The 22,037-nt window shown below is 52.6% G+C and overlaps 1 protein-coding gene and 1 long non-coding RNA gene across 3 annotated transcripts; one reads left to right on the forward strand and one right to left on the reverse strand.

The window, feature by feature from the left end:
- Window positions 1-989: 989 nt before the first annotated feature.
- Window positions 990-8,462, reverse strand: LOC143936102 (uncharacterized). Its single transcript, XR_013263616.1, has 2 exons — window positions 8,198-8,462; window positions 990-3,238 (listed from the first exon to the last, which is right to left on the reverse strand). It is a non-coding gene; the product is annotated as an uncharacterized LOC143936102 (long non-coding RNA).
- Window positions 8,463-8,530: 68 nt separating this feature from the next.
- On the forward strand, window positions 8,531-17,486 carry TMEM74B (transmembrane protein 74B). Of its 2 annotated transcripts, none has more exons than XM_077460437.1 (2): window positions 8,531-8,716; window positions 16,360-17,486. In XM_077460437.1, exon 2 carries the CDS (start codon window positions 16,414-16,416, stop codon window positions 17,089-17,091), a length of 678 nt encoding a protein of 225 aa, XP_077316563.1. In that variant the 5' UTR covers window positions 8,531-8,716; window positions 16,360-16,413; the 3' UTR covers window positions 17,092-17,486. The 2 variants fall into 2 exon arrangements, with proteins under 2 accessions (XP_077316563.1, XP_077316564.1); XM_077460438.1 differs by lacking the exon at window positions 8,531-8,716 and adding an exon at window positions 13,254-13,930.
- Window positions 17,487-22,037: the final 4,551 nt, after the last annotated feature.

Here is a 22,037-nt window from a genome sequence, read left to right on the forward strand (position 1 = left end):
GTCGGCACCCGAAGCCGATCTCTAGGTCGTCTGTCGGGTCCTGCCGCCGCCATCTTGGGTATGGGAATCAGGAAATGGAGCCTTTCGGCTTCATTTCCCAGTTCCCTACTGCGCATGCGCGAATCACGCTGCGCAATAAGGATGCTCCCCGCTGCCTCTGGGATCTGTGCGTTTCCCAGCAGGCAGCGGGGCACTTGCGGGAAGGGGCGGGCACTTGCGGAAAGGGGCGTAAGTTACGCCCCTTTCCGCAGAGAGCTATCCCGGAAGTGGGTGCAGTTACCTGGATTATCCAGGTAACTGCACCCCCCTCCCCCCTGAAAGGTGCTGATTGTGGCACCGGAGGGGGGGGAGGGTTCCGATGAGCGGAAGGTCCACTTTAGGGTGGACCTCCGCTTTAAGGGAACCGATGTACAGCTACAACGGTTCATGGGAACATGGCAACCTGCCACAGTATAATGAAGGCGGCCGGTCGGCAAGTGGTTAAAAGTCATATTTCATCCAGAACTCTGCTTTAACTACTTCTCATGCTTTAAAAAGAAACCAAAACATTAATGGCTATAGGTGTAACTACAACAATCCCCTTTAGATGATCGATGTACATTGCATGCATTTTAATAAACGGTTTCAAATTCCTACCTTTTGTGCATTGAAAAAAAAAAAAGCTGTTTGTTCCATATTGTCCTGCACAGACTGATTCTGAAAGGGAGTGACTGCTTCCTTATAATCAGCTGGTGCATCTCAGTATTCTAATGAGAAAAGCTGCAGGGTCTGCATCCCTTTAGATGTATTTAACCCTTGTATCTCAACAAGGCTGAAGTTCCTATTGCTTACAACCTGACTTAGTGCAGACTTCTGGGAATATCAGTGAGCCAATCACACAAGCAGGAAATGACATTTCTGGAGGGAGGGGGCGCTCTGTATTCCATCTGTGTACAGAACACCTCCAGGTTTCCCAATTGCATTTTACAGAATATTACAACGGCAGCAGATTGAAAAGCAAAGGTCATTTTTAATAACATTCAATTACAATATATGTTTGGGATGAAAATGAACCGTCATGGTATTTATTTCACAACTGGTTGATCCAACGTTAGCAACCCTAAACACCATTATTGCTATACAGCACATGCCTTCTGTGAAGTGTCTGCGTGTAGGTCGTTCCATTGGATTGTGCTAAATGGTCATTGTACACACAGATGGTAAATAAAGACCTGTGTTGATGGGCTTTTTGTTAGCCTCAAGCAAGTTTTCCATTCCCAAACAAGTGTTTGAATTCCAAATTCTAGGCCACAGATACCAAACCCTCCTAGAACGTTCTTCAAACCTTTTTTTTTACAAAGTCCTCCGCCTGTAATATACTGAATTCAATTACAGTCTGATTGAGTTCATACCAGGTTGGTGTTGACTGTAAAGCCTCGTACACACGATCGGACTTTCCGCAAACAAAAACCGTGGAAATTTTGTCCGAATGGCGTTGGCCCAAACTTGTCTTGCATACACACCTTCACACAAATGTTGGCCAACAATTATGAACATAGTGACGTACTACGTGTCTTTTCAGCTCTTTAGCGCCACCCTTTGGGCTCCTTCTGCTAATTTCGTGTTAGTAGAAGTTTTTGGCGAGTGTTGATTCGCGCTTTTCTTTTCGCGCTTTTCATTTTCGTGCTTTTCAGTTAGTTTCTGAGCGGCAGTTCGTCAACCAGACATGTTGCGGAATCGGAGGAGATAACGTGTTATTTATTATCGGCCTTGGAGTTATTGCTTTGACATTATTTTTTTGGTTGAATAATAATGATTTGATTTGGTATATTTTCTATATTTTTGGATGCATAGAATGCACTTTTTGGTTAAAGCGGGATTCCACCCTAAAGTGGAACCTCCGCTGATCGGATTCCCCCCCCCCTCCGGTGTCACAATTGACACCTTTCAGGGGGGAGGGGGGTGAAGATACCTGTCAAAGACAGGTATTTTCACCCACTTCGGGCATAGACTCCCGTGGGAGTCTACGCCACTTTCTGCCCTGCCGCGCTGTCTGCTGGGACACACACACGGGTCCCAGTGACAGCGCAGAGATTTCCTATTGCGCGGCGCGGCTCGCGCATGCGCAGTAGGGAACCGGGAAGTGAAGCCGATTCGTTTCACTTCCTGATTCCCTCACCTGGAATGGTGGCGGCAGCAGCCGAGGGCCGAGCGATCGATCGGCCTCGGCATCGCTGGAACCCGGGACAGGTGAGTGTCCATTTATTAAAAGTCAGCAGCTGTAGTATTTATAGCTGCTGGCTTTTAATATTTTATTTTTTGGTGGAATCCCTCTTTAAGTTCTATTGGCAGATATCATGTCTGATTTTATTAGATTTATTTTTTTAATGCGCAATAAAAAAAATAGTGTAGAATAATATTCGGCTGTGTGTTTTGCTTCAAATGACAGTTTGGGAGTCGGCAGTTACATTTAAAAAAAATAAAATGTAAAATTAACAAGAGACACCAACATAGCTGTATCTTGGATCTTACAAAATACAGGATAATGGTGTTGTGGTAACTTGCCCAAATAAAAAAACAAAACATAATAATATTATTCTTGATATCACTAGAAAAAAAAAAGCCTTTGAAACTTTGTTTGCAATAACTCCATCAGTATCACCAGCAAAGCAGCTTCATTATTATCCCATTATAGAAGAAGAGAAATGTGCGCTGCATTCCGAGATTTCATAATATGCCACGAATGTTAATTCTCCATTACGAACGCTTGTTTACAAGACCGTCCGCTTCTGCTTCCGAGCATGCGTGTTTGTACTTTGGCTTTTGACGGACTTGTGTACACACGATCGTAAAGTCCGACAACACACATTTTTCCGCGTAAAATTTGAAAACCTTCATTTGTCTGCGGAAAGTCCAACAATTGTCCAATGGAGCGTACAAACGGTCGGATTTAACGCCAACAACCTCCTGTCATCACACATTTGCCATCGGAAAGTCCGATCGTGTGTACGAGGCTTTAGAGGACCAATTACGGTGCAGAATTCCTCCGAAGTACAATCTGTAAAGAGGTTGGAGAGTCGCCGTCTTTATGAGCCGAGGTTCCGATATCCTCCGATGTGGAGCGCCCTCTTACCGGGTGTGACTCCTGAATGGAGCGTCGGCTGGCCCAGAACGCAGCTTCCAGCCGGTGCTCCCGGATCCTGCCATGAAGGTCATTCAGCTGGGCCAACAACCTCTGATCCTGCTGGCGCATCTCACACTACGGAGAGCAATGGAAAAATGTTTTTTTTTTAAAAATCAACAAAGTAGATGTGTACAGTATATATGACTTTTTGTTAATTAACCACTTAAGGACCGCCTCACGCCGATATACGGAACGGTTGGGCACCTGTACGTGGCTCTTTAAGTGCCCAGCCATCCGGCAGCGCACTCCCGACCTGGTGCTGTGCTCCGTGATCATGGCCCGTGGGACCAGCGGACCCGATCGCCGCTGGTGTCCCGCGATCGGGTCACAGAGCTGAAGAACGAGGAGAGGTCTGTGTAAACAAACCTCTCCCCGTGCTTCCTAGTGTGGTTGTCACCGATCGTCTGTTCCCCTTTATAGGGAAGGACGAACAGTGACGTCACATGCCAGGCCACGCCCCCCCTACAATAAAAAAACAAAAAACAAAACACATAACGTCATACATAACCCCTACACTGCCCCCTAGTGGTTAACTCCTTCACTGCCAGTGTCATTTACACAGTAATCAGTGCATTTAAATAGCACCGATTGCTGTATAAATGACAATGGTCCCAAAAATGTTTTTAAAAATGTTTTTAAAAATGTCCGATGTGTCCGCCATAATGTCGCAGTCACAATAAAAAAAAAAAAAATTAAAAAAAAAAAATCGCTGATCGCTGTCATTACTAGTAAAAAAAAATTATATATATTAATAAAAATGCTATAAAACTATCCCCTATTTTGTAAACGCTATAACTTTTGCGCAAACCAATCAATAATCGCTAATTATGTTGTTTTTTTACCAAAAATATGTAGAAGAATACGTATCGGCCTAAACTGAGGGAAAAAAATTTTTTTAGATATTTTTTGGGGATATTTATTATAGCAAAAAGTTAAAAATGCATTTTTTTCAAAATTGTTGCTCTATTTTTGTTTATAGCGCAAAAAATAAAAACCGCAGGGGTGATCAAATACCACCAAAAGAAAGCTCTATTTGTGGGAAAAAAAGGACGCCGATTTTGTTTGGGAGCCACGTCGCGCGACCGCGAAATTGTCAGTTAAAGCGACGCAGTGCCGAATCGCAAAAAGGGGCCTGGTTCTTCGGGTGCAAATTGGTCCGGGGCTTAAGTGGTAAAAATGTAAACCAAAGTTTTTTTTTTTTCAGTTTATTTTTTTTTTTTATAACCACATTAGTAAAGTTTGTCGAGAGACCCATTCAACTTTTAGGTTCATTTACTGTCTCCTTCTCGGTTTCACATCATTGTGTTTTTCTCCCTAATCTTTATTGTTTATTCCAAAAAAAGTAATAAAGCGAAATCTTTCCGAGCATTAGTATAAAATCTTCTTCACTATTTCCCACTGCTTCCATCTTTGTAAGGTTCTAGTCTTCCCTTACCCCTTTTTCATCCCTCGTCCCACCGATTTCTCTCCCTCCCACCCCCTCCCCCATCCCTAATTGGTTTGTTCTCTATCCTCATTCCTCTTCTTTTTTGTTTTTCCGGGTCTGCTCAGGTCCTGGTACCTTCCATCATCTTTCCTATGTATGTTCTCCGAAGTTATAAAGGTTCTCCATCCTCCCCAGATGTTGTTGTATTTTTCTGTGTACCCTTTTTCTCCGCAGCATAAGTATTCCATTGTACTATAGTATTCTATTTGTTCAAACCATTCCCTTACGCCCGGTTTTCCAGGGCCGGCGTCGGGAGAAGGAGAGAGGAGACACTATGGAAGCTGCTCCAGGAGAGCACACTGGTCAACGGAGCAGCTTTCCCTGAGCCCGCCACACTCTCACCACCCACATCCAAGGTAAGGACAGCGGGTGGTGGTGGGGGGCTGTGTTAGTGCCGCGGGGGCAGTAGTGGGTTGTTTGCCACCTCCCCCACAAAAACCCCCCACCACCTGCCACTGGCTGTGTCTCAGCCAATCAGGAGGAGTGTCCCGGACAGCTTATCCATTTGTGGACATCACTGGAGAGAGAAGGGGCTCAGGTAAGTACTTAGGAGGGTGCTAGGGAGGCTGCTACACACAGAAGGTTTTTTTATCTTAATGCATTCTTTGCCTTTACAACTCCTTTAGCCCACACCTGTGCGATCTCAGACATCGCAGTTGATTTGCACCCGCAACGCCAATCACATGCAATGTCTGTGCAGTGCGAATTCAGCCATACAGTTGTATGGCTGAACTCGCATTGGATTCGCAGAAAAAAAAAAAAGGTGCAAGGACTTTTTCCCCCCCGAAACTGGAATTGGATCGCATGGGTGTTCTCACCCATGCGATCCGATTCCTGTCCAAATCTGTGAACCAATCTGGGGGTGTCATTAACATTGTATCGACACCCACAGAGGGCAGTGTGACCTGCCTGTGGGAGAAATGCGATGTGGAAGCCGGCGCTATAATGGCTCTGGTTCCTGCATGGCATATGTGTGAACCTAGGCTTAATGTCAGCTCCTTTGAGCCCCCCCCCCCTTAAATACTTACCTGAGCCTGATCTCGATCCAGTGCTGTACACCTCTGCCACAGTGCTCTCTTCCCTCTTTCACAGGAGGCTCGGCAGCAGCGAGAGGCATTGGCTGCTGTCAATCAAATCCTGTGATCAGAAAGTGGAGGCGGGGGCTGAGCCACACTGTGTGTGCCAATAGACGCCCACAGTGCAGCTCAGGATGGAGCCTGCAGGAGTGCCTCCTACAGCGATGCAGAAGAGAAGAGGAGCCAAGACCGCCAGGGAGGGCACCCTGAAGAAGAGGTTTGGGGGGAGCAGGTAAGTATGACATGTTTGTTATTTTAGAAAAAAATTAAACCTTTAGAATCACTTTAAAGGAGAAGCATGGGGTATATAAAAAAAAAAAAAAAAAAAAAACACCCTTCCCCTTCCTGCAGCTGTCCCATGTTGACTCTAAGCTTGAGCACTGTAAAGGACATTTTTAAGTTCTGTATATAATTGTATTCTCTTTTGTATGTACTGCACACAGCCCTCACTGTGCACACAGCAATGTTTTCATTACATGTTTGCATTCTTTCAAATCCCGACTAGAACTAGCCTGCCTATGTTACGTCCCTTGTTACTATAAACGTACAAAAGTGCAATATTCATGGAAAGATGCAGAGTTTATCTTTTTGTGTCTGTTCCCTACTAAAGTCATTATTATTAATTGTGCCGGGGCACACCCTAATCACCCTGCGCACCAGGGCCGATGAAAAGGCAGTACAGCCCGCCCTCCTGTACCAGGCCCATGTCCTATTAGGACCAGCTGTACTGCCTTTTGCAGATATCGAGCCTCCAGTTCTACCGACTACTCGTCCTCTCCTTCCCTTTGACTGCGCTGTAAGGGGATCAGTTCTAGCATCTGCGCCTCCATCCTGTCCTCAGACTCTTTTTTCAGTGTTAAATGTAAGACATGAAAAGTCTGTTTAGAACCCTGATATTTCACCAAAGCCCCCCCAAAAAGGTAGTTAAAAAATGTAAAACAAAAATAAAAATCTAAAAATAAAAAATAAAATAAAGGGACTCGTTTGCGTGTGCTTTGCATTTGCCGAGGCCCCCCCAAAAAATGCAGTAAAAGAAATATAAAAAATAATTGAATAGGGAAAAAATAAAAGGGACTCATTTACACTGGCCCCTGCCTAGCTATTGCCTCTGCTGCTCTGTGTTTTAGCTTTGGGGTGCACACCCCCCTAATGCAAAAGGCTGGGCACGCCTATGGTGCGCAGTATTGAGGTGGTTAAGCTGTACAGAATCTCCTTTTGCATCTCTCAGTCCCCATGAGCACTGTCGTTATAGGTGAGGTTGGTCACACCCCTCTCTCGCTGATGTCAGATATGAATGTACTCCCCCCCCCAGTTGGTTGTCTCCTCCCTCCCTGTGTACAATGGGGGGGGATGATCTCTCCCCCCATGTTGGTTGTCTCCTCCCCCTGTGTACAATGAGGGGGGCGATCTCCTCCCTCCCTGTGTACAGTTAGGGGGTGATCTCTCCCACCCCATGTTGGTTGTCTCCTCCCTCCCTGTGTACAACGAGGGGGGCGATCTCCTCCCTCCCTGTGTACAGTTAGGGGGTGATCTCTCCCCCCATATTGGTTGTTTCCTCCCCCTGTGTACAATGGGGGGTTAGTCTGCCCCCCTGTGTACAATGAGGGGTAGTCTCCTCCCTCCCTTTGTACAATGGGGGGTAGTCTCCTCCCTCCCTGTGTAGTGGGGGGGGGGGTGATCTCTCTTCTCCCATGTTGGTGGTCTCCTCCCCATGTGTACAATGAGGGGGGGTGATCTCTCCCCCCATATTGGTTGTCTCCTCCCCCTGTGTACAATGGGGGGGTTAGTCTCCTCCTCCCTCCCTTTGTACAATGGGGGGGGGTTGATCTCCCCCGTGTACAATTAGGGGGGTTATCCCCCCTATCTCGGTGGTCTCCTCCCCCTGTTTACAATGAGGGGGGGTGATCTCCCCCCCCATGTTAGTGGTCTCCATACCCCTGTGTACAATGGGGGGGGGGGGGGGTGATCTCTCCTCATGTTGGTGGTCTCCTCCCTCCCTGTGTACAATGTGGGGGGGGATGATCTCCCCCCCATGTTGGTGGTCTCCTCCCCCTGTGTACAATGAGAGGGGTGATCTCTCCCCCCCATGTTGGTGGTCTCCTCCCCCTGTGTACAATGAGAGGGGTGATCTCTCCCCGCCATGTTGGTGGCCTCCTCCCCCCTGTGTACAATGAGGGGGTGATCTCTCCCCCCCACGTTGGTGGTCTCCTCCCCCCCTGTGAACAATGAAGGGGGGTGATCTCTCCCCCCCATGTTGGTGGTCTCCTCCCCCTCTGTGTACAATGAGGGGGGTGATCCCCCCCATGTTGGTGGTCTCCTCCCCCTGTGTACAATGAGGGGGGTGATCTCCCCCCCATGTTGGTGGTCTCCTCCCCCCTGTGTACAGTGTCTCCCTCCCATCTCAGGGGTGATGATGTGGGACTGCACAATGATAACACAATGTTGTATGATCCACCAATCCCCAGTTCTTACCAGCTCCCTCCTAAGCCAGCACAGGGCGGGTTCCAGGGGCCCCTCCATAGTCAGATCTCTCCTGCCAGCTGCAAACCTTCTGATCTCAGCAGCTGACAGGTGAAGCATGGGCCCACCTGGAGGGCATTGTTGGCATCTGGCGGTGAGAATGCAAAAAGGAATTGGGGCATTGATAAAGGATGGGTGGTGCACTGTGGCCCCTGGGCGGGTGGGGAAGCAGCCCCCTTTAAATGCCCACTTGTGGTGGGATTTAAAAATGGCGATCCCCACTAAGGACAGGGGGACACTGTTCCCCGAGTCGGCCACTAGATGGCGCTGAGAGGCCAGTCTCCTCCCACATGGTCGGTGATGGAGCCGAGTCCGGGGCTGTCTCCTGGGTCATCATCGTACACCAGCCGTCTGTCCGACCCGCTGCTGCTACACACAGTGCTGGGTGCCCAGCAAGAGCTGTCCCTGTACTGAGGGTGGAGATCTATTGTGTCTGGGGGAGGATGCAGGCCATTCCGGGGGTGTGCACAGGTCAGTGTCTGTCTGTATGTATGTCTGTCTGTACAGATTGGGGTCTGTGTCCAATTGTGTGCAGGGACTACTTTGTACGTCCTCCTTTGTGTGGGAGGATTGATGGTGACAGGGAGTCATACACACAGATTGGGGCTGCCGACGTGTTGCATGATGCTCAATGTGACAGCTGGCCCGCTAATTGATGGGGAGGGTACCACAAGGCACCTGGCATGTATAGATCAGTAGTCCTCCTCCTGGGGAGGGTCCTAGAAGGCACCTGGCATGTATAGACCTGTAGTCCTCCTCCTGGGGAGGGTCCGAGAAGCCACCTGGCATGTATAGACCTGTAGTCCCCCCTGGGGAGGGTCCTAGAAGGCACCTGGCATGTATAGACCTGTAGTCCCCCCCTGGGGAGGATCCTAGAAGGCACCTGGCATGTATAGACCTGTAGTCCCCCCCTGGGGAGGATCCTAGAAGGCACCTGGCATGTATAGACCTGTAGTCCTCCTCCTGGGAGGGTACCACAAGGCACCTGGCATGTATAGACCAGTAGTCCTCCTCCTGGGGAGGGTCCTAGAAGGCACCTGGCATGTATAGACCTGTAGTCCTCCTGGGGAGGATCCTAGAAGCCACCTGGCATGTATAGACCTGTAGTCCCCCCTGGGGAGGGTCCTAGAAGGCACCTGGCATGTATAGACCTGTAGTCCCCCCCCCGGGGAGGGTCCTAGAAGGCACCTGGCATGTATAGACCTGTAGTCCCCCCCTGGGGAGGATCCTAGAAGGCACCTGGCATGTATAGACCTGTAGTCCCCCCCCCGGGGAGGGTCCTAGAAGGCACCTGGCATGTATAGACCTGTAGTCCTCCTCCTGGGAGGGTACCACAAGGCACCTGGCATGTATAGACCAGTAGTCCTCCTCCTGGGGAGGGTCCTAGAAGGCACCTGGCATGTATAGACCTGTAGTCCTCCTGGGGAGGATCCTAGAAGCCACCTGGCATGTATAGACCTGTAGTCCCCCCTGGGGAGGGTCCTAGAAGGCACCTGGCATGTATAGACCTGTAGTCCCCCCCCCGGGGAGGGTCCTAGAAGGCACCTGGCATGTATAGACCTGTAGTCCCCCCCTGGGGAGGATCCTAGAAGGCACCTGGCATGTATAGACCTGTAGTCCCCCCCCCGGGGAGGGTCCTAGAAGGCACCTGGCATGTATAGACCTGTAGTCCTCCTCCTGGGGAGGATCCTAGAAGGCACCTGGCATGTATAGACCTGTAGTCCTCCTCCTGGGGAGGGTCATAGAAGGCACCTGGCATGTATAGACCTGTAGTCCTCCTCCTGGGGAGGGTCCTAGAAGGCACCTGGCATGTATAGACCTGTAGTCCTCCTCCTGGGGAGGGTCCTAGAAGGCACCTGGCATGTATAGACCTGTAGTCCTCCTCCTGGGGAGGGTCCTAGAAGGCACCTGGCATGTATAGACCTGTAGTCCCCCCCCTGGGGAGGGTCCTAGAAGGCACCTGGCATGTATAGACCTGCAGTTCGCCCCCCCCCCCCGGGGAGGATCCTAGAAGGCACCTGGCCTGTATAGATCTATAGCCCCCCCCAGGAGGGTCCTAGAAGGCACCTGGCCTGTATAGATCTGTAGTCCCCCTTCCCCCATCAGCAGTGTTGATTGCTGTGTGTTGTCAGGTTGGAGCGGGCGGAGGTGCCACAGGGACTGTTGTGCTGATGTCATCCATGCCTCCTGGTGTATTAAGTGTAGGGATGGTTTGTATTTATTACTACAGCAACGATTCACCTTAATTTATGTATGTACGTGTGTGTGTGTGTGTGTGTGTGTGTGTGTATATATATATATATATATATATATATATATATATATATATATAAGGATTGGTGTCCATCAACCTGATCAGTCTCAGCCTTCATCAATGTAAGAGGATTGCCTGCTTTCTTCTGTATACAATCCTTTATGAGGGACTTCCATCAGCACATGTGTGGTTGTGTACGTGTCTGGGGGCACCGGGCATGATTGGTGTAGAGGCGTGGGGGGCAGAGTGTCATGGTGACACTTACTGTATACTGTCACCATTTATAGTGTGCTGGATGGAGAGTGGTGTGTTGTGCTGGATAGCCCTGGTGATGTTTGTAGTGTGGTGGTGAATGGACAGATGTGTATTGTGGAGGATAGCCCCGGTTTGTGGTGGGGTGGTGAATGGACAGATGTGTATTGTGGAGGATAGTCCCGGTTTGTGGTGGGGTGGTGAATGGATAGATGTGTATTGAGGAGGATAGCCCCAGTTTGTATTGTGGTGGTGAATGGACATATGAGTATTGTGAAGGATAGCCCCGGTTTGTATTGTGGTGGTGAATGGACAGATGTGTATTGTGGAGGATAGCCCCGGTTTGTGGTGGGGTGGTGAATGGTCAGATGTGTATTGAGGAGGATAGCCCCGGTTTGTATTGTGGTGGTGAATGGACAGATGTGTATTGTGGAGGATAGCCCCGGTTTGTGGTGGGGTGGTGAATGGACAGATGTGTATTGTGGAGGATAGCCCCGGGTTGTGGTGTGGTGGTGAATGGACAGATGTGTATTGTGGAGGATAGCCCGGTTTGTATTGTGGTGGTGAATGGACATATGAGTATTGTGGAGGATAGCCCTGGTTTGTAGTGTGGTGGTGAATTGACAGATGTGTATTGAGGAGGATAGCCCCGGGTTGTGGTGTGGTGGTGAATGGACAGATGTGTATTGAGGAGGATAGCCCCGGTTTGTGGTGTGGTGGTGAATTGACAGATGTGTATTGTGGAGGATAGCCCCGGGTTGTGGTGTGGTGGTGAATGGACAGATGTGTATTGAGGAGGATAGCCCCGGTTTGTGGTGTGGTGGTGAATGGACAGATGTGTATTGAGGATAGCCCTGGTTTGTATTGTGGTGGTGAATGGACAGATGTGTATTGAGGAGGATAGCCCCGGTTTGTGGTGTGGTGGTGGACAGATGTGTATTGTGGAGGATAGCCCCAGTTTGTGGTGTGGTGGTGAATGGATAGATGTGTATTGTGGAGGATAGCCCCGGTTTGTGGTGTGGTGGTGAATGAACAGATGTGTATTGAGGAGGATAGTCCCGTTTGTAGTGTGGTGGTGAATTGACAGATGTGTATTGAGGACGATAGCCCCGGTTTGTGGTGTGGTGGTGAATTGAAAGATGTGTATTGTGGAGGATAACCCTAGTTTGTGGTGGTGAATGGACAACTGTGTATTGTGGAGGATAGCCCCGGTTTGTAGTGTGGTGGTGAATGGACAGATGTGTATTGTGGAGGATAGCCCCGGTTTGTGGTGGGGTGGTGAATGGACAGATGTGTATTGTGGAGGATAACCCTAGTTTGTGGTGTGGTGGTGAATGGACAACTGTGTATTGTGGAGGATAGCCCCGGTTTGTAGTGTGGTGGTGAATGGACAGATGTGTATTGTGGAGGATAGCCCCGGTTTGTGGTGGGGTGGTGAATGGACAGATGTGTATTGTGGAGGATAGCCCCGGTTTGTGGTGGGGTGGTGAATGGACAGATGTGTATTGTGGAGGATAGCCCCGGTTTGTAGTGTGATGGATAGATGTGTATTGAGGAGGATAGCCCCAGTTTGTATTGTGGTGGTGAATGGACATATGAGTATTGTGAAGGATAGCCCCGGTTTGTATTGTGGTGGTGAATGGACAGATGTGTATTGTGGAGGATAGCCCCGGTTTGTGGTGGGGTGGTGAATGGACAGATGTGTATTGTGGAGGATAGCACCGGGTTGTGGTGTGGTGGTGAATGGACAGATGTGTATTGTGGAGGATAGCCCCGGTTTGTATTGTGGTGGTGAATGGACAGATGTGTATTGTGGAGGATAGCCCTGGTTTGTGGTGGGGTGGTGAATGGACAGATGAGTATTGTGGAGGATAGCCCTGGTTTGTGGTGGGGTGGTGAATGGACAGATGTGTATTGTGGAGGATAGCCCCGGTTTGTGGTGGGGTGGTGAATGGACAGATGTGTATTGTGGAGGATAGCCCCGGTTTGTAGTGTGGTGGTGAATGGATAGATGTGTATTGAGGAGGATAGCCCCAGTTTGTATTGTGGTGGTGAATGGACATATGAGTATTGTGAAGGATAGCCCCGGTTTGTATTGTGGTGGTGAATGGACAGATGTGTATTGTGGAGGATAGCCCCGGTTTGTGGTGGGGTGGTGAATGGACAGATGTGTATTGTGGAGGATAGCACCGGGTTGTGGTGTGGTGGTGAATGGACAGATGTGTATTGTGGAGGATAGCCCCGGTTTGTATTGTGGTGGTGAATGGACAGATGTGTATTGTGGAGGATAGCCCTGGTTTGTGGTGGGGTGGTGAATGGACAGATGAGTATTGTGGAGGATAGCCCTGGTTTGTGGTGGGGTGGTGAATGGACAGATGTGTATTGTGGAGCATAGCCCCGGTTTGTATTGTGGTGCTGAATGGACATATGAGTATTGAGGAGGATAGCCCCGGGTTGTGGTGTGGTGGTGAATGGACATATGAGTATTGAGGAGGATAGCCCCGGGTTGTGGTGTGGTGGTGAATGGACAGATGTGTATTGAGGAGGATAGCCCCAGTTTGTGGTGGGGTGGTGAATGGACAGATGTGTATTGAGGAGGATAGCCCCGGGTTGTGGTGTGGTGGTGAATGGACAGATGTGTATTGTGGAGGATAGCCCCAGTTTGTGGTGGGGTGGTGAATGGACAGATGTGTATTGAGGAGGATAGCCCCGGTTTGTGGTGTGGTGGTGAATGGACAGATGTGTATTGTGGAGGATAGCCCCGGGTTGTGGTGGGGTGGTGAATGGACAGATGAGTATTGAGGAGGATAGCCCCGGTTTGTATTGTGGTGCTGAATGGACAGCTCCAACTGACTGCTGACATCACTACCCTTCTGTGCAAGGCTCCAGATTAATGACAGCAGCCAATCAACAAGCAGCTTAGTGCAGTTACAGTAATGAAAGATGATTGTTTATTGCTGAGGATTAGGATATAGCAAAGGGATAAAAAGAAAACATACGTATTAGGAAGGCGAGGGGCAGCAGTCATCTTTCACTGCTTGGAGATGATGAAAAATGAAACCTGTTTCCCGTTGGCTACACTGCCTGATTAATAAGTCTGCTTCTGTTACCGGACACACGATCCTAGATGTATGTTCAGATATCTGATTTGAATGGAGTATTGTGCAGAAATAAGTAAGGTAGGTTCCATTGACACCTCTCTCATTTGCTAGCTGCCAGGGGTTGTTATTGCCCTGGAACAAGTATGCAGACCAGGAGTGATCATCAGGTGAAGATCCTGAGTGGAGGACAACGATTGTTTAGGTGCAAAATGCATGCAAACCTATATCAAACTGCTTGCGTTGCACATTTACAGGCACAGGATTAGGGTGTGCCCAGGCACATCCGGCACACCCTGTGTGCACTCCTATGCTGTTCCGCCATTTGACAAGTGATAGACTTGGCATTAGGCTTAATCTTAACCTCTTGACGCCGACAGTGCGCATACATGCAGCCTCACTGGACCAGGCTTTTTTTTTTTTTTTTCTGTGGGGCCGCATAGATGCATATTGGTGTTTGCGCTGGGTGTGCGCCGCACAGGGCGCTCCCGGCATAGAGTGGGAGATCTGGGACCCATAGGAACGATCGGTCCCCGAAGTCCTAGTTCTGGGTCACCTGATCACTGTGATAGCCTCTGATTGGTCACTGTGATGTCTGCCCCTGTGTTTCTCTGTGAATGGAGAAGAAAGATACATTGTATCTCTCTCTCTCTCTCTCTCTCTCTTTGCAGAGAGAAAAACAACTTTGTGTAAAAAAACAAAACAAACAAAAAAAGAATACAAAATAAAGACAATGTGTAGATCAAGGTTTTGTTTGGGTCAAAGGTCAGGGTCAGTATACTTTGGGCAGACTGTAAACACCTTTAAAAAAATAAAAAATAGTATTAGAGGATAATAAAAAGCAAAATGCGCACTATTGTTTCTGGGCTGTACTACGGGTACAAACAACAACTAACATACACATATGTGATATCTCTGCAATCATTAGGAGCAGGAGAATTTATTTTGGGCCGTTCTTTTGGTGGTAGATCATGGTAGGAACAAGAAATATACAGCTACATTTAATATATTATATATATATATATATATATATATATATATAATTCTCATTATGTTGGGCCAGTTTTCCTTTGATAATAGAAACAAAACAAAAGATATCTATTACCATTTACCAGGACTCTGTGCAGGCCAGTGAAGTTCCTCCACCCAAAACTCACTCATCCATGTCTTTATGCACCTTGCTTTGTACACTGGTGTGCAGTCATGTTGGAACAGGAAGGGGCCGTCCCCAAACTGTTCCCACAAAGTTGGGAGCATAAAATCGTCCAAAATGTCTTGGTATGCTGACGCCTTAAAGTGTTTGTAAACCCTTACAAACCACTTTGACCTACAGGTAAGCCTAGATTAAGGCTTACCTGTAGGTCCAAGAAACATCTCCTAAACCTATACGGTTTAGGAGATATTTACCTGAAGACAGTGGCACGCAGGCGCACTGGGTAAGCTGCAGATCGCGGCGATATGCCGCGAGTGTCTGCTCCCGTGCGCCTGCGCGGGAGTGACGTCATCGGTGCTCCGGCGAATCACAGCGCCAGAGCAGCGAGACCCACGAAGACCCACCAAGAACACGGACGCTCGGAACTACAGGGGACAGCGGTGACATCGCTGGCTCCTGTGTCAGGTAAGTGACACATAATGGACTACTATGCGATGCATAGTAGCCCATTATGCTTTACCTTTGCAGGGAATCAAAGAGGAAGTAAACCCATCAGGGTTTACTTCCTCTTTAAGAGTTCCCATCACTGGAACTAAGGGGCCAAGCCCAACCCTGAAAAGCAACCTCACGCCATAATCTCCCGCCATCAAATGGTTTGGGCCAGTGCACAAAGCAAGCTCCATAAAGACATGGATGAGCGAGTTTGGGGTGCAGGAACTGGACTGGCCTGCACAGAGTCCTGAACTTAACCCAATAGAACACCTTTGTGATGAATTAGAGTGGAGACTGCGAGCCAGCCCTTCTCGTCCAACATCAATGCCTGACCTCACAAATGCGCTTCTGGAAGAATGCTCAAACATTCCCATAGACACACTCCTAAACCTTGTGGACAGCCCTCCCAGACGAGTTGAAGCTGTTATAGTTGCAAAGGGTGGGCCAACTCAATATTGAACCCTACGGACTAAGACTGGGATGCCATTAAAGTTCAGGTGCATGTAAAGGCAGTACTTTTGGAAATATAATGTATGTGATAGGTCAGCAGCACATGTATGTTCCAACTCTTCACTCCTCTACACAATGCTTTGTCTAGAGTTCCACTTAAAAGCTTTTTTTTTATTTTTTCTATTGACTACAGTGGCGTGGAAGACACCAGCGCCATAGGAATCAATAGCAATCCATGTAATAATCAATAGATTACATTGTTTACCGTATGGTCAAGTACACAGATGTGAAGTATGGAGTGACCTTTAAAAGGGAACTAAAGGGAATGACCATTTATTGTAAAACACATTGTTGTTTTTTTTGTTTTTTTTTATAATTTAATTTATTTCAACGTATTTTCTACCTTTCCTCTCAGCTGCCATCTGATGCAATCTTGTAAGCCCATGATGAGCAGGACCACCTTCGGTCAATGGCTTCTCCTCACTCCTTGGAGCTAAGTGACATCAGCAGAAGACATAATGCAGATGGCCTCGCTCGCCCAGAGAGCTCAGGTACCATCAGAGGATTTGAGAACCCATCCTACGAGGAGATAGGGGAGACCAGTTTTGGCCAAGAGTCACGGGATGCCTTGCAGTCGAGCCCTGCAACGGAGGTGAGGGGATGGGGCAAAGAGAATGGATCTCCCCACTCCGAGGACAGTCGAGAACCTGAGTCGGCAAGCCATTCCATAGATTACGGTTTCATCTGTTCCTTGGTGCTGCTGGTTAGTGGCATTATTCTGGTGTCCGTAGCCTACACCATACCACGGGAGGTGCGAGTGAGCCCCGATTCTGTGTCTGCCCGTGAGATGGAACGACTAGAACTCTATTATGCACACCTGGGCTCCAACCTAGACAAGTGCATCATCGCAGGCCTGGGCCTTCTCACGTTAGGGGGCACTCTCCTTTCCATACTGCTCATGATCTCCATCTGTAAGGGGGAACTCTACCGGAGAAGGAAATTCAGCGTGGCCAGAGGGCCCAGGACAAAATACGGTTCTCTCAACCTGAGAATGAGACAGGTGACCACAGAAGGTGGTCAGGTGCTGGTAGAACATGAAGTGATGGAGATGACTAACAACATTACCCACCAAGGGCACGAGCCTTAAGAGCACCAAGGACATTTCAAAAATGCCAACACGGGTTAATGATTTAGATGAGCAAATATTCTGCTATAGAGGCATTAATGTTTAATGAGGCCAGAGTATTCCGTCCTGAGAGGTTCCTGCTGTTTCGATGTCAGTGACGCTGGGGGAAGGGGGGGGAGGGAGAGAGAATTATTTCTAGATACACTGTAAAACAGGTTGATGACAATAAGCATGACTGCTGGTGTGGTAAGAGAATATACAGCCACAGGACCTCGGGTGCACGCTGGGGGTTGCAGTACCACACCGGCCGTCGAGCTGCAGGTTGTCTACCTGTGCTGTAGAATGTGAATGTTCCGATTATAAGAATGTTGACCAGGATTTCTTAATCAATAAATCCTGCTTTAGCACAGATTGAATTTATGACTGAGCCTAAACTGCATCCATTTGGCTTCGCCAGCCTGCAGGCCTCGGGCAGTCGAGGCTTGGCTGGCATGGTGGGGAGTCATTTATAAAATCAGGGCAAGACAAAAACCTGAAAACTCTACATTTCAGAGATGTGCCCTTGTGACAGCTTAAACTATGTATGCGTTGTGAATGCCACATGCTTTAGCAACATACATAGAAAAAATGTAATATTTCGTAGCTTCCCAGTCCTTGGGTGAGGTGGCTGCTTTATTTTCTTTTTATTTTTCTTTCAGGCTAAGAACATTTTCAGTGAGCACAGAAAATACTTGCCAGAAATATAGGGTTAGATTTACTAAAAGGCAATTGAACTGTGCAGTTGCTCTAGTCTAGAGCTTAGTAAATGAGGCAAAGCTTCACTCTGCAAAGTATACCCAATCACATGCAAGGGAAAATGCAAAAAAAATAAAAGAAATTTTCTTGCACATGATTGGAAGAGGGAAGTCATCAGAGCCTTCCCTCATTTACTAAGCTCTGGGGCAACTGCACTTACAAAGTGCAGTCTATTTGCCTTTAATAAATCTTTGTTGCTTCCTGTAAGCCAGGGGACTCGAAACTTTCTAAACAAAGGGCCAGTTTACTATGCTTTAGACCAGGGATCTGCAGTTAGCGGACCTCCAGTTGTTGCAAAACTACAAGTCCCATCATGCCTCTGCCTCTGTCAGAGTCTTGTTATGCCTCATGGGATTTGTAGTTCTGCAACAGCTGGAGGTCCGCTAATTGCATATCCCTGCTTTAGACTTTGTGGGGTTGGGGGCGGAATGTGGCCATTGAAAGTAGAAACTGTCTTTGTGTCAGTGGGAGTGAGCAATGCAAAGAATTCCTCCCCTTAGTACATGTAAACATACACTAGGGAAAAAATAGCGCCCCCCCGTCGTTGGCCTCAGCGGGAGGAGTAGCGACCCCCCCCCCGTCGTTGGCCTCAGCGGGAGGAGTAGCGACCCCCCCCCCCGTCGTTGGCCTCAGCGGGAGGAGTAGCGACCCCCCCCCCCCCCCCCGTCGTTGGCCTCAGCGGGAGGAGTAGCGACCCCCCCCCCCGTTGGCCTCAGCGGGAGGAGTAGCGACCCTCCCCCGTCGTTGGCCTCAGCGGGAGGAGTAGCGACCCCCCCCCCGTCGTTGGCCTCAGCGGGAGGAGTAGCGACCCCCCCCCCCGTCGTTGGCCTCAGCGGGAGGAGTAGCGACCCCCCCCCCCCCCCGTCGTTGGCCTCAGCGGGAGGAGTAGCGACCCCCCCCCCCCCCCGTCGTTGGCCTCAGCGGGAGGAGTAGCGACCCCCCCCCCCCGTCGTTGGCCTCAGCGGGAGGAGTAGCGACCCCCCCCCCCCGTCGTTGGCCTCAGCGGGAGGAGTAGCGACCCCCCCCTCCGTCGTTGGCCTCAGCGGGAGGAGTAGCGACCCCCCCCTCCGTCGTTGGCCTCAGCGGGAGGAGTAGCGACCCCCCCCTCCGTCGTTGGCCTCAGCGGGAGGAGTAGCGACCCCCCTCCCCCGTCGTTGGCCTCAGCGGGAGGAGTAGCGACCCCCCCCCCCCCCCCGTTGGCCTCAGCGGGAGGAGTAGCGACCCCCCCCCCCCCCCCCGTTGGCCTCAGCGGGAGGAGTAGCAAACACCCCCCCCGTTGGCCTCAGCGGGAGGAGTAGCGACCCCCCCGTCGTTGGCCTCAGCGGGAGGAGTAGCGACCCCCCCCCCCCCCCGTCGTTGGCCTCAGCGGGAGGAGTAGCGACCCCCCCCCCGTCGTTGGCCTCAGCGGGAGGAGTAGCGACCCCCCCCCCCCGTCGTTGGCCTCAGCGGGAGGAGTAGCGACCCCCCCCCCCCCGTCGTTGGCCTCAGCGGGAGGAGTAGCGACCCCCCCCCCGTCGTTGGCCTCAGCGGGAGGAGTAGCGACCCCCCCCCTCCGTCGTTGGCCTCAGCGGGAGGAGTAGCGACCCCCCCCTCCGTCGTTGGCCTCAGCGGGAGGAGTAGCGACCCCCCCCCTCGTCGTTGGCCTCAGCGGGAGGAGTAGCGACCCCCCCCCCCCCCCGTTGGCCTCAGCGGGAGGAGTAGCGACCCCCCCCCCCCGTTGGCCTCAGCGGGAGGAGTAGCGACCCCCCCCCCCCCCGTTGGCCTCAGCGGGAGGAGTAGCAAACACCCCCCCCGTTGGCCTCAGCGGGAGGAGTAGCGACCCCCCCCGTCGTTGGCCTCAGCGGGAGGAGTAGCGACCCCCCCCCCCGTCGTTGGCCTCAGCGGGAGGAGTAGCGACCCCCCCCCCCCGTCGTTGGCCTCAGCGGGAGGAGTAGCGACCCCCCCCCCCCGTCGTTGGCCTCAGCGGGAGGAGTAGCGACCCCCCCCCCCCCCCCCGTTGGCCTCAGCGGGAGGAGTAGCAAACACCCCCCCCCGTTGGCCTCAGCGGGAGGAGTAGCGACCCCCCCCCCGTCGTTGGCCTCAGCGGGAGGAGTAGCGACCCCCCCCCCCCGTCGTTGGCCTCAGCGGGAGGAGTAGCGACCCCCCCCCCCCGTCGTTGGCCTCAGCGGGAGGAGTAGCGACCCCCCCCCCCCGTCGTTGGCCTCAGCGGGAGGAGTAGCGACCCCCCCCCCCGTCGTTGGCCTCAGCGGGAGGAGTAGCGACCCCCCCCCCCCCGTCGTTGGCCTCAGCGGGAGGAGTAGCGACCCCCCCCCCCCCCGTCGTTGGCCTCAGCGGGAGGAGTAGCGACCCCCCCCCCGTCGTTGGCCTCAGCGGAAGGAGTAGCGACCCCCCCCCGTCGTTGGCCTCAGCGGGAGGAGTAGCGACCCCCCCGTCGTTGGCCTCAGCGGGAGGAGTAGCGACCCCCCCCACCCCCGTCGTTGGCCTCAGCGGGAGGAGTAGCGACCCCCCCCCCCCCGTCGTTGGCCTCAGCGGGAGGAGTAGCGACCCCCCCCCCCCCGTCGTTGGCCTCAGCGGGAGGAGTAGCGACCCCCCCCCGTCGTTGGCCTCAGCGGGAGCAGTAGCGACCCCCCCCCCCCCCCCCCCGTCGTTGGCCTCAGCGGGAGGAGTAGCGACCCCCCCGTCGTTGGCCTCAGCGGGAGCAGTAGCGACCCCCCCGTCGTTGGCCTCAGCGGGAGCAGTAGCGACCCCCCCGTCGTTGGCCTCAGCGGGAGCAGTAGCGACCCCCCCGTCGTTGGCCTCAGCGGGAGCAGTAGCGACCCCCCCGTCGTTGGCCTCAGCGGGAGCAGTAGCGACCCCCCCGTCGTTGGCCTCAGCGGGAGCAGTAGCGACCCCCCCGTCGTTGGCCTCAGCGGGAGCAGTAGCGACCCCCCCGTCGTTGGCCTCAGCGGGAGCAGTAGCGACCCCCCCGTCGTTGGCCTCAGCGGGAGCAGTAGCGACCCCCCCGTCGTTGGCCTCAGCGGGAGCAGTAGCGACCCCCCCGTCGTTGGCCTCAGCGGGAGCAGTAGCGACCCCCCGTCGTTGGCCTCAGCGGGAGCAGTAGCGACCCCCCCGTCGTTGGCCTCAGCGGGAGCAGTAGCGACCCCCCCGTCGTTGGCCTCAGCGGGAGCAGTAGCGACCCCCCCGTCGTTGGCCTCAGCGGGAGCAGTAGCGACCCCCCCGTCGTTGGCCTCAGCGGGAGCAGTAGCGACCCCCCCGTCGTTGGCCTCAGCGGGAGCAGTAGCGACCCCCCCGTCGTTGGCCTCAGCGGGAGCAGTAGCGACCCCCCCGCCGTTGGCCTCAGCGGGAGCAGTAGCGACCCCCCCGCCGTTGGCCTCAGCGGGAGGAGTAGCGACGCCCCCGCCGTTGGCCTCAGCGGGAGGAGTAGCGACGCCCCCGCCGTTGGCCTCAGCGGGAGGAGTAGCGACGCCCCCGCCGTTGGCCTCAGCGGGAGGAGTAGCGACGCCCCCGCCGTTGGCCTCAGCGGGAGGAGTAGCGGCGCCCCCGCCGTTGGCCTCAGCGGGAGGAGTAGCGGCGCCCCCGCCGTTGGCCTCAGCGGGAGGAGTAGCGACGCCCCCGCCGTTGGCCTCAGCGGGAGGAGTAGCGACGCCCCCGCCGTTGGCCTCAGCGGGAGGAGTAGTGGAGTAGCGACCCCCCCGTCGTTGGCCTCAGCGGGAGGAGTAGCGCCCCCCCCGTCGTTGGCCTCAGCGGGAGGAGTAGCGCCCCCCCGTCGTTGGCCTCAGCGGGAGGAGTAGCGCCCCCCCCGCCGTTGGCCTCAGCGGGAGGAGTAGCGACGCCCCCGCCGTTGGCCCCAGCGGGAGGAGTAGCGACGCCCCCGCCGTTGGCCCCAGCGGGAGGAGTAGCGACGCCCCCGCCGTTGGCCCCAGCGGGAGGAGTAGCGACGCCCCCGCCGTTGGCCCCAGCGGGAGGAGTAGCGACGCCCCCGCCGTTGGCCTCAGCGGGAGGAGTAGCGACGCCCCCGCCGTTGGCCTCAGCGGGAGGAGTAGCGACGCCCCCGCCGTTGGCCTCAGCGGGAGGAGTAGCGACGCCCCCGCCGTTGGCCTCAGCGGGAGGAGTAGCGACGCCCCCGCCGTTGGCCTCAGCGGGAGGAGTAGCGACGCCCCCGCCGTTGGCCT

Source organism: Lithobates pipiens, unplaced genomic scaffold, assembly GCF_037356315.1.
Source record: "Lithobates pipiens isolate NorthernLeopardFrog02 unplaced genomic scaffold, aLitPip1_a1.2 Scaffold_28, whole genome shotgun sequence".
Classification (NCBI taxonomy): Eukaryota; Metazoa; Chordata; class Amphibia; order Anura; family Ranidae; genus Lithobates; species Lithobates pipiens.

Excerpts from the sequence above, each read along its gene's own strand:
- TMEM74B (XM_077460437.1), top strand. The coding sequence starts at position 16,414 with ATGGCTTCTCCTCACTCCTTGGAGCTAAGTGACATCAGCAGAAGACAT.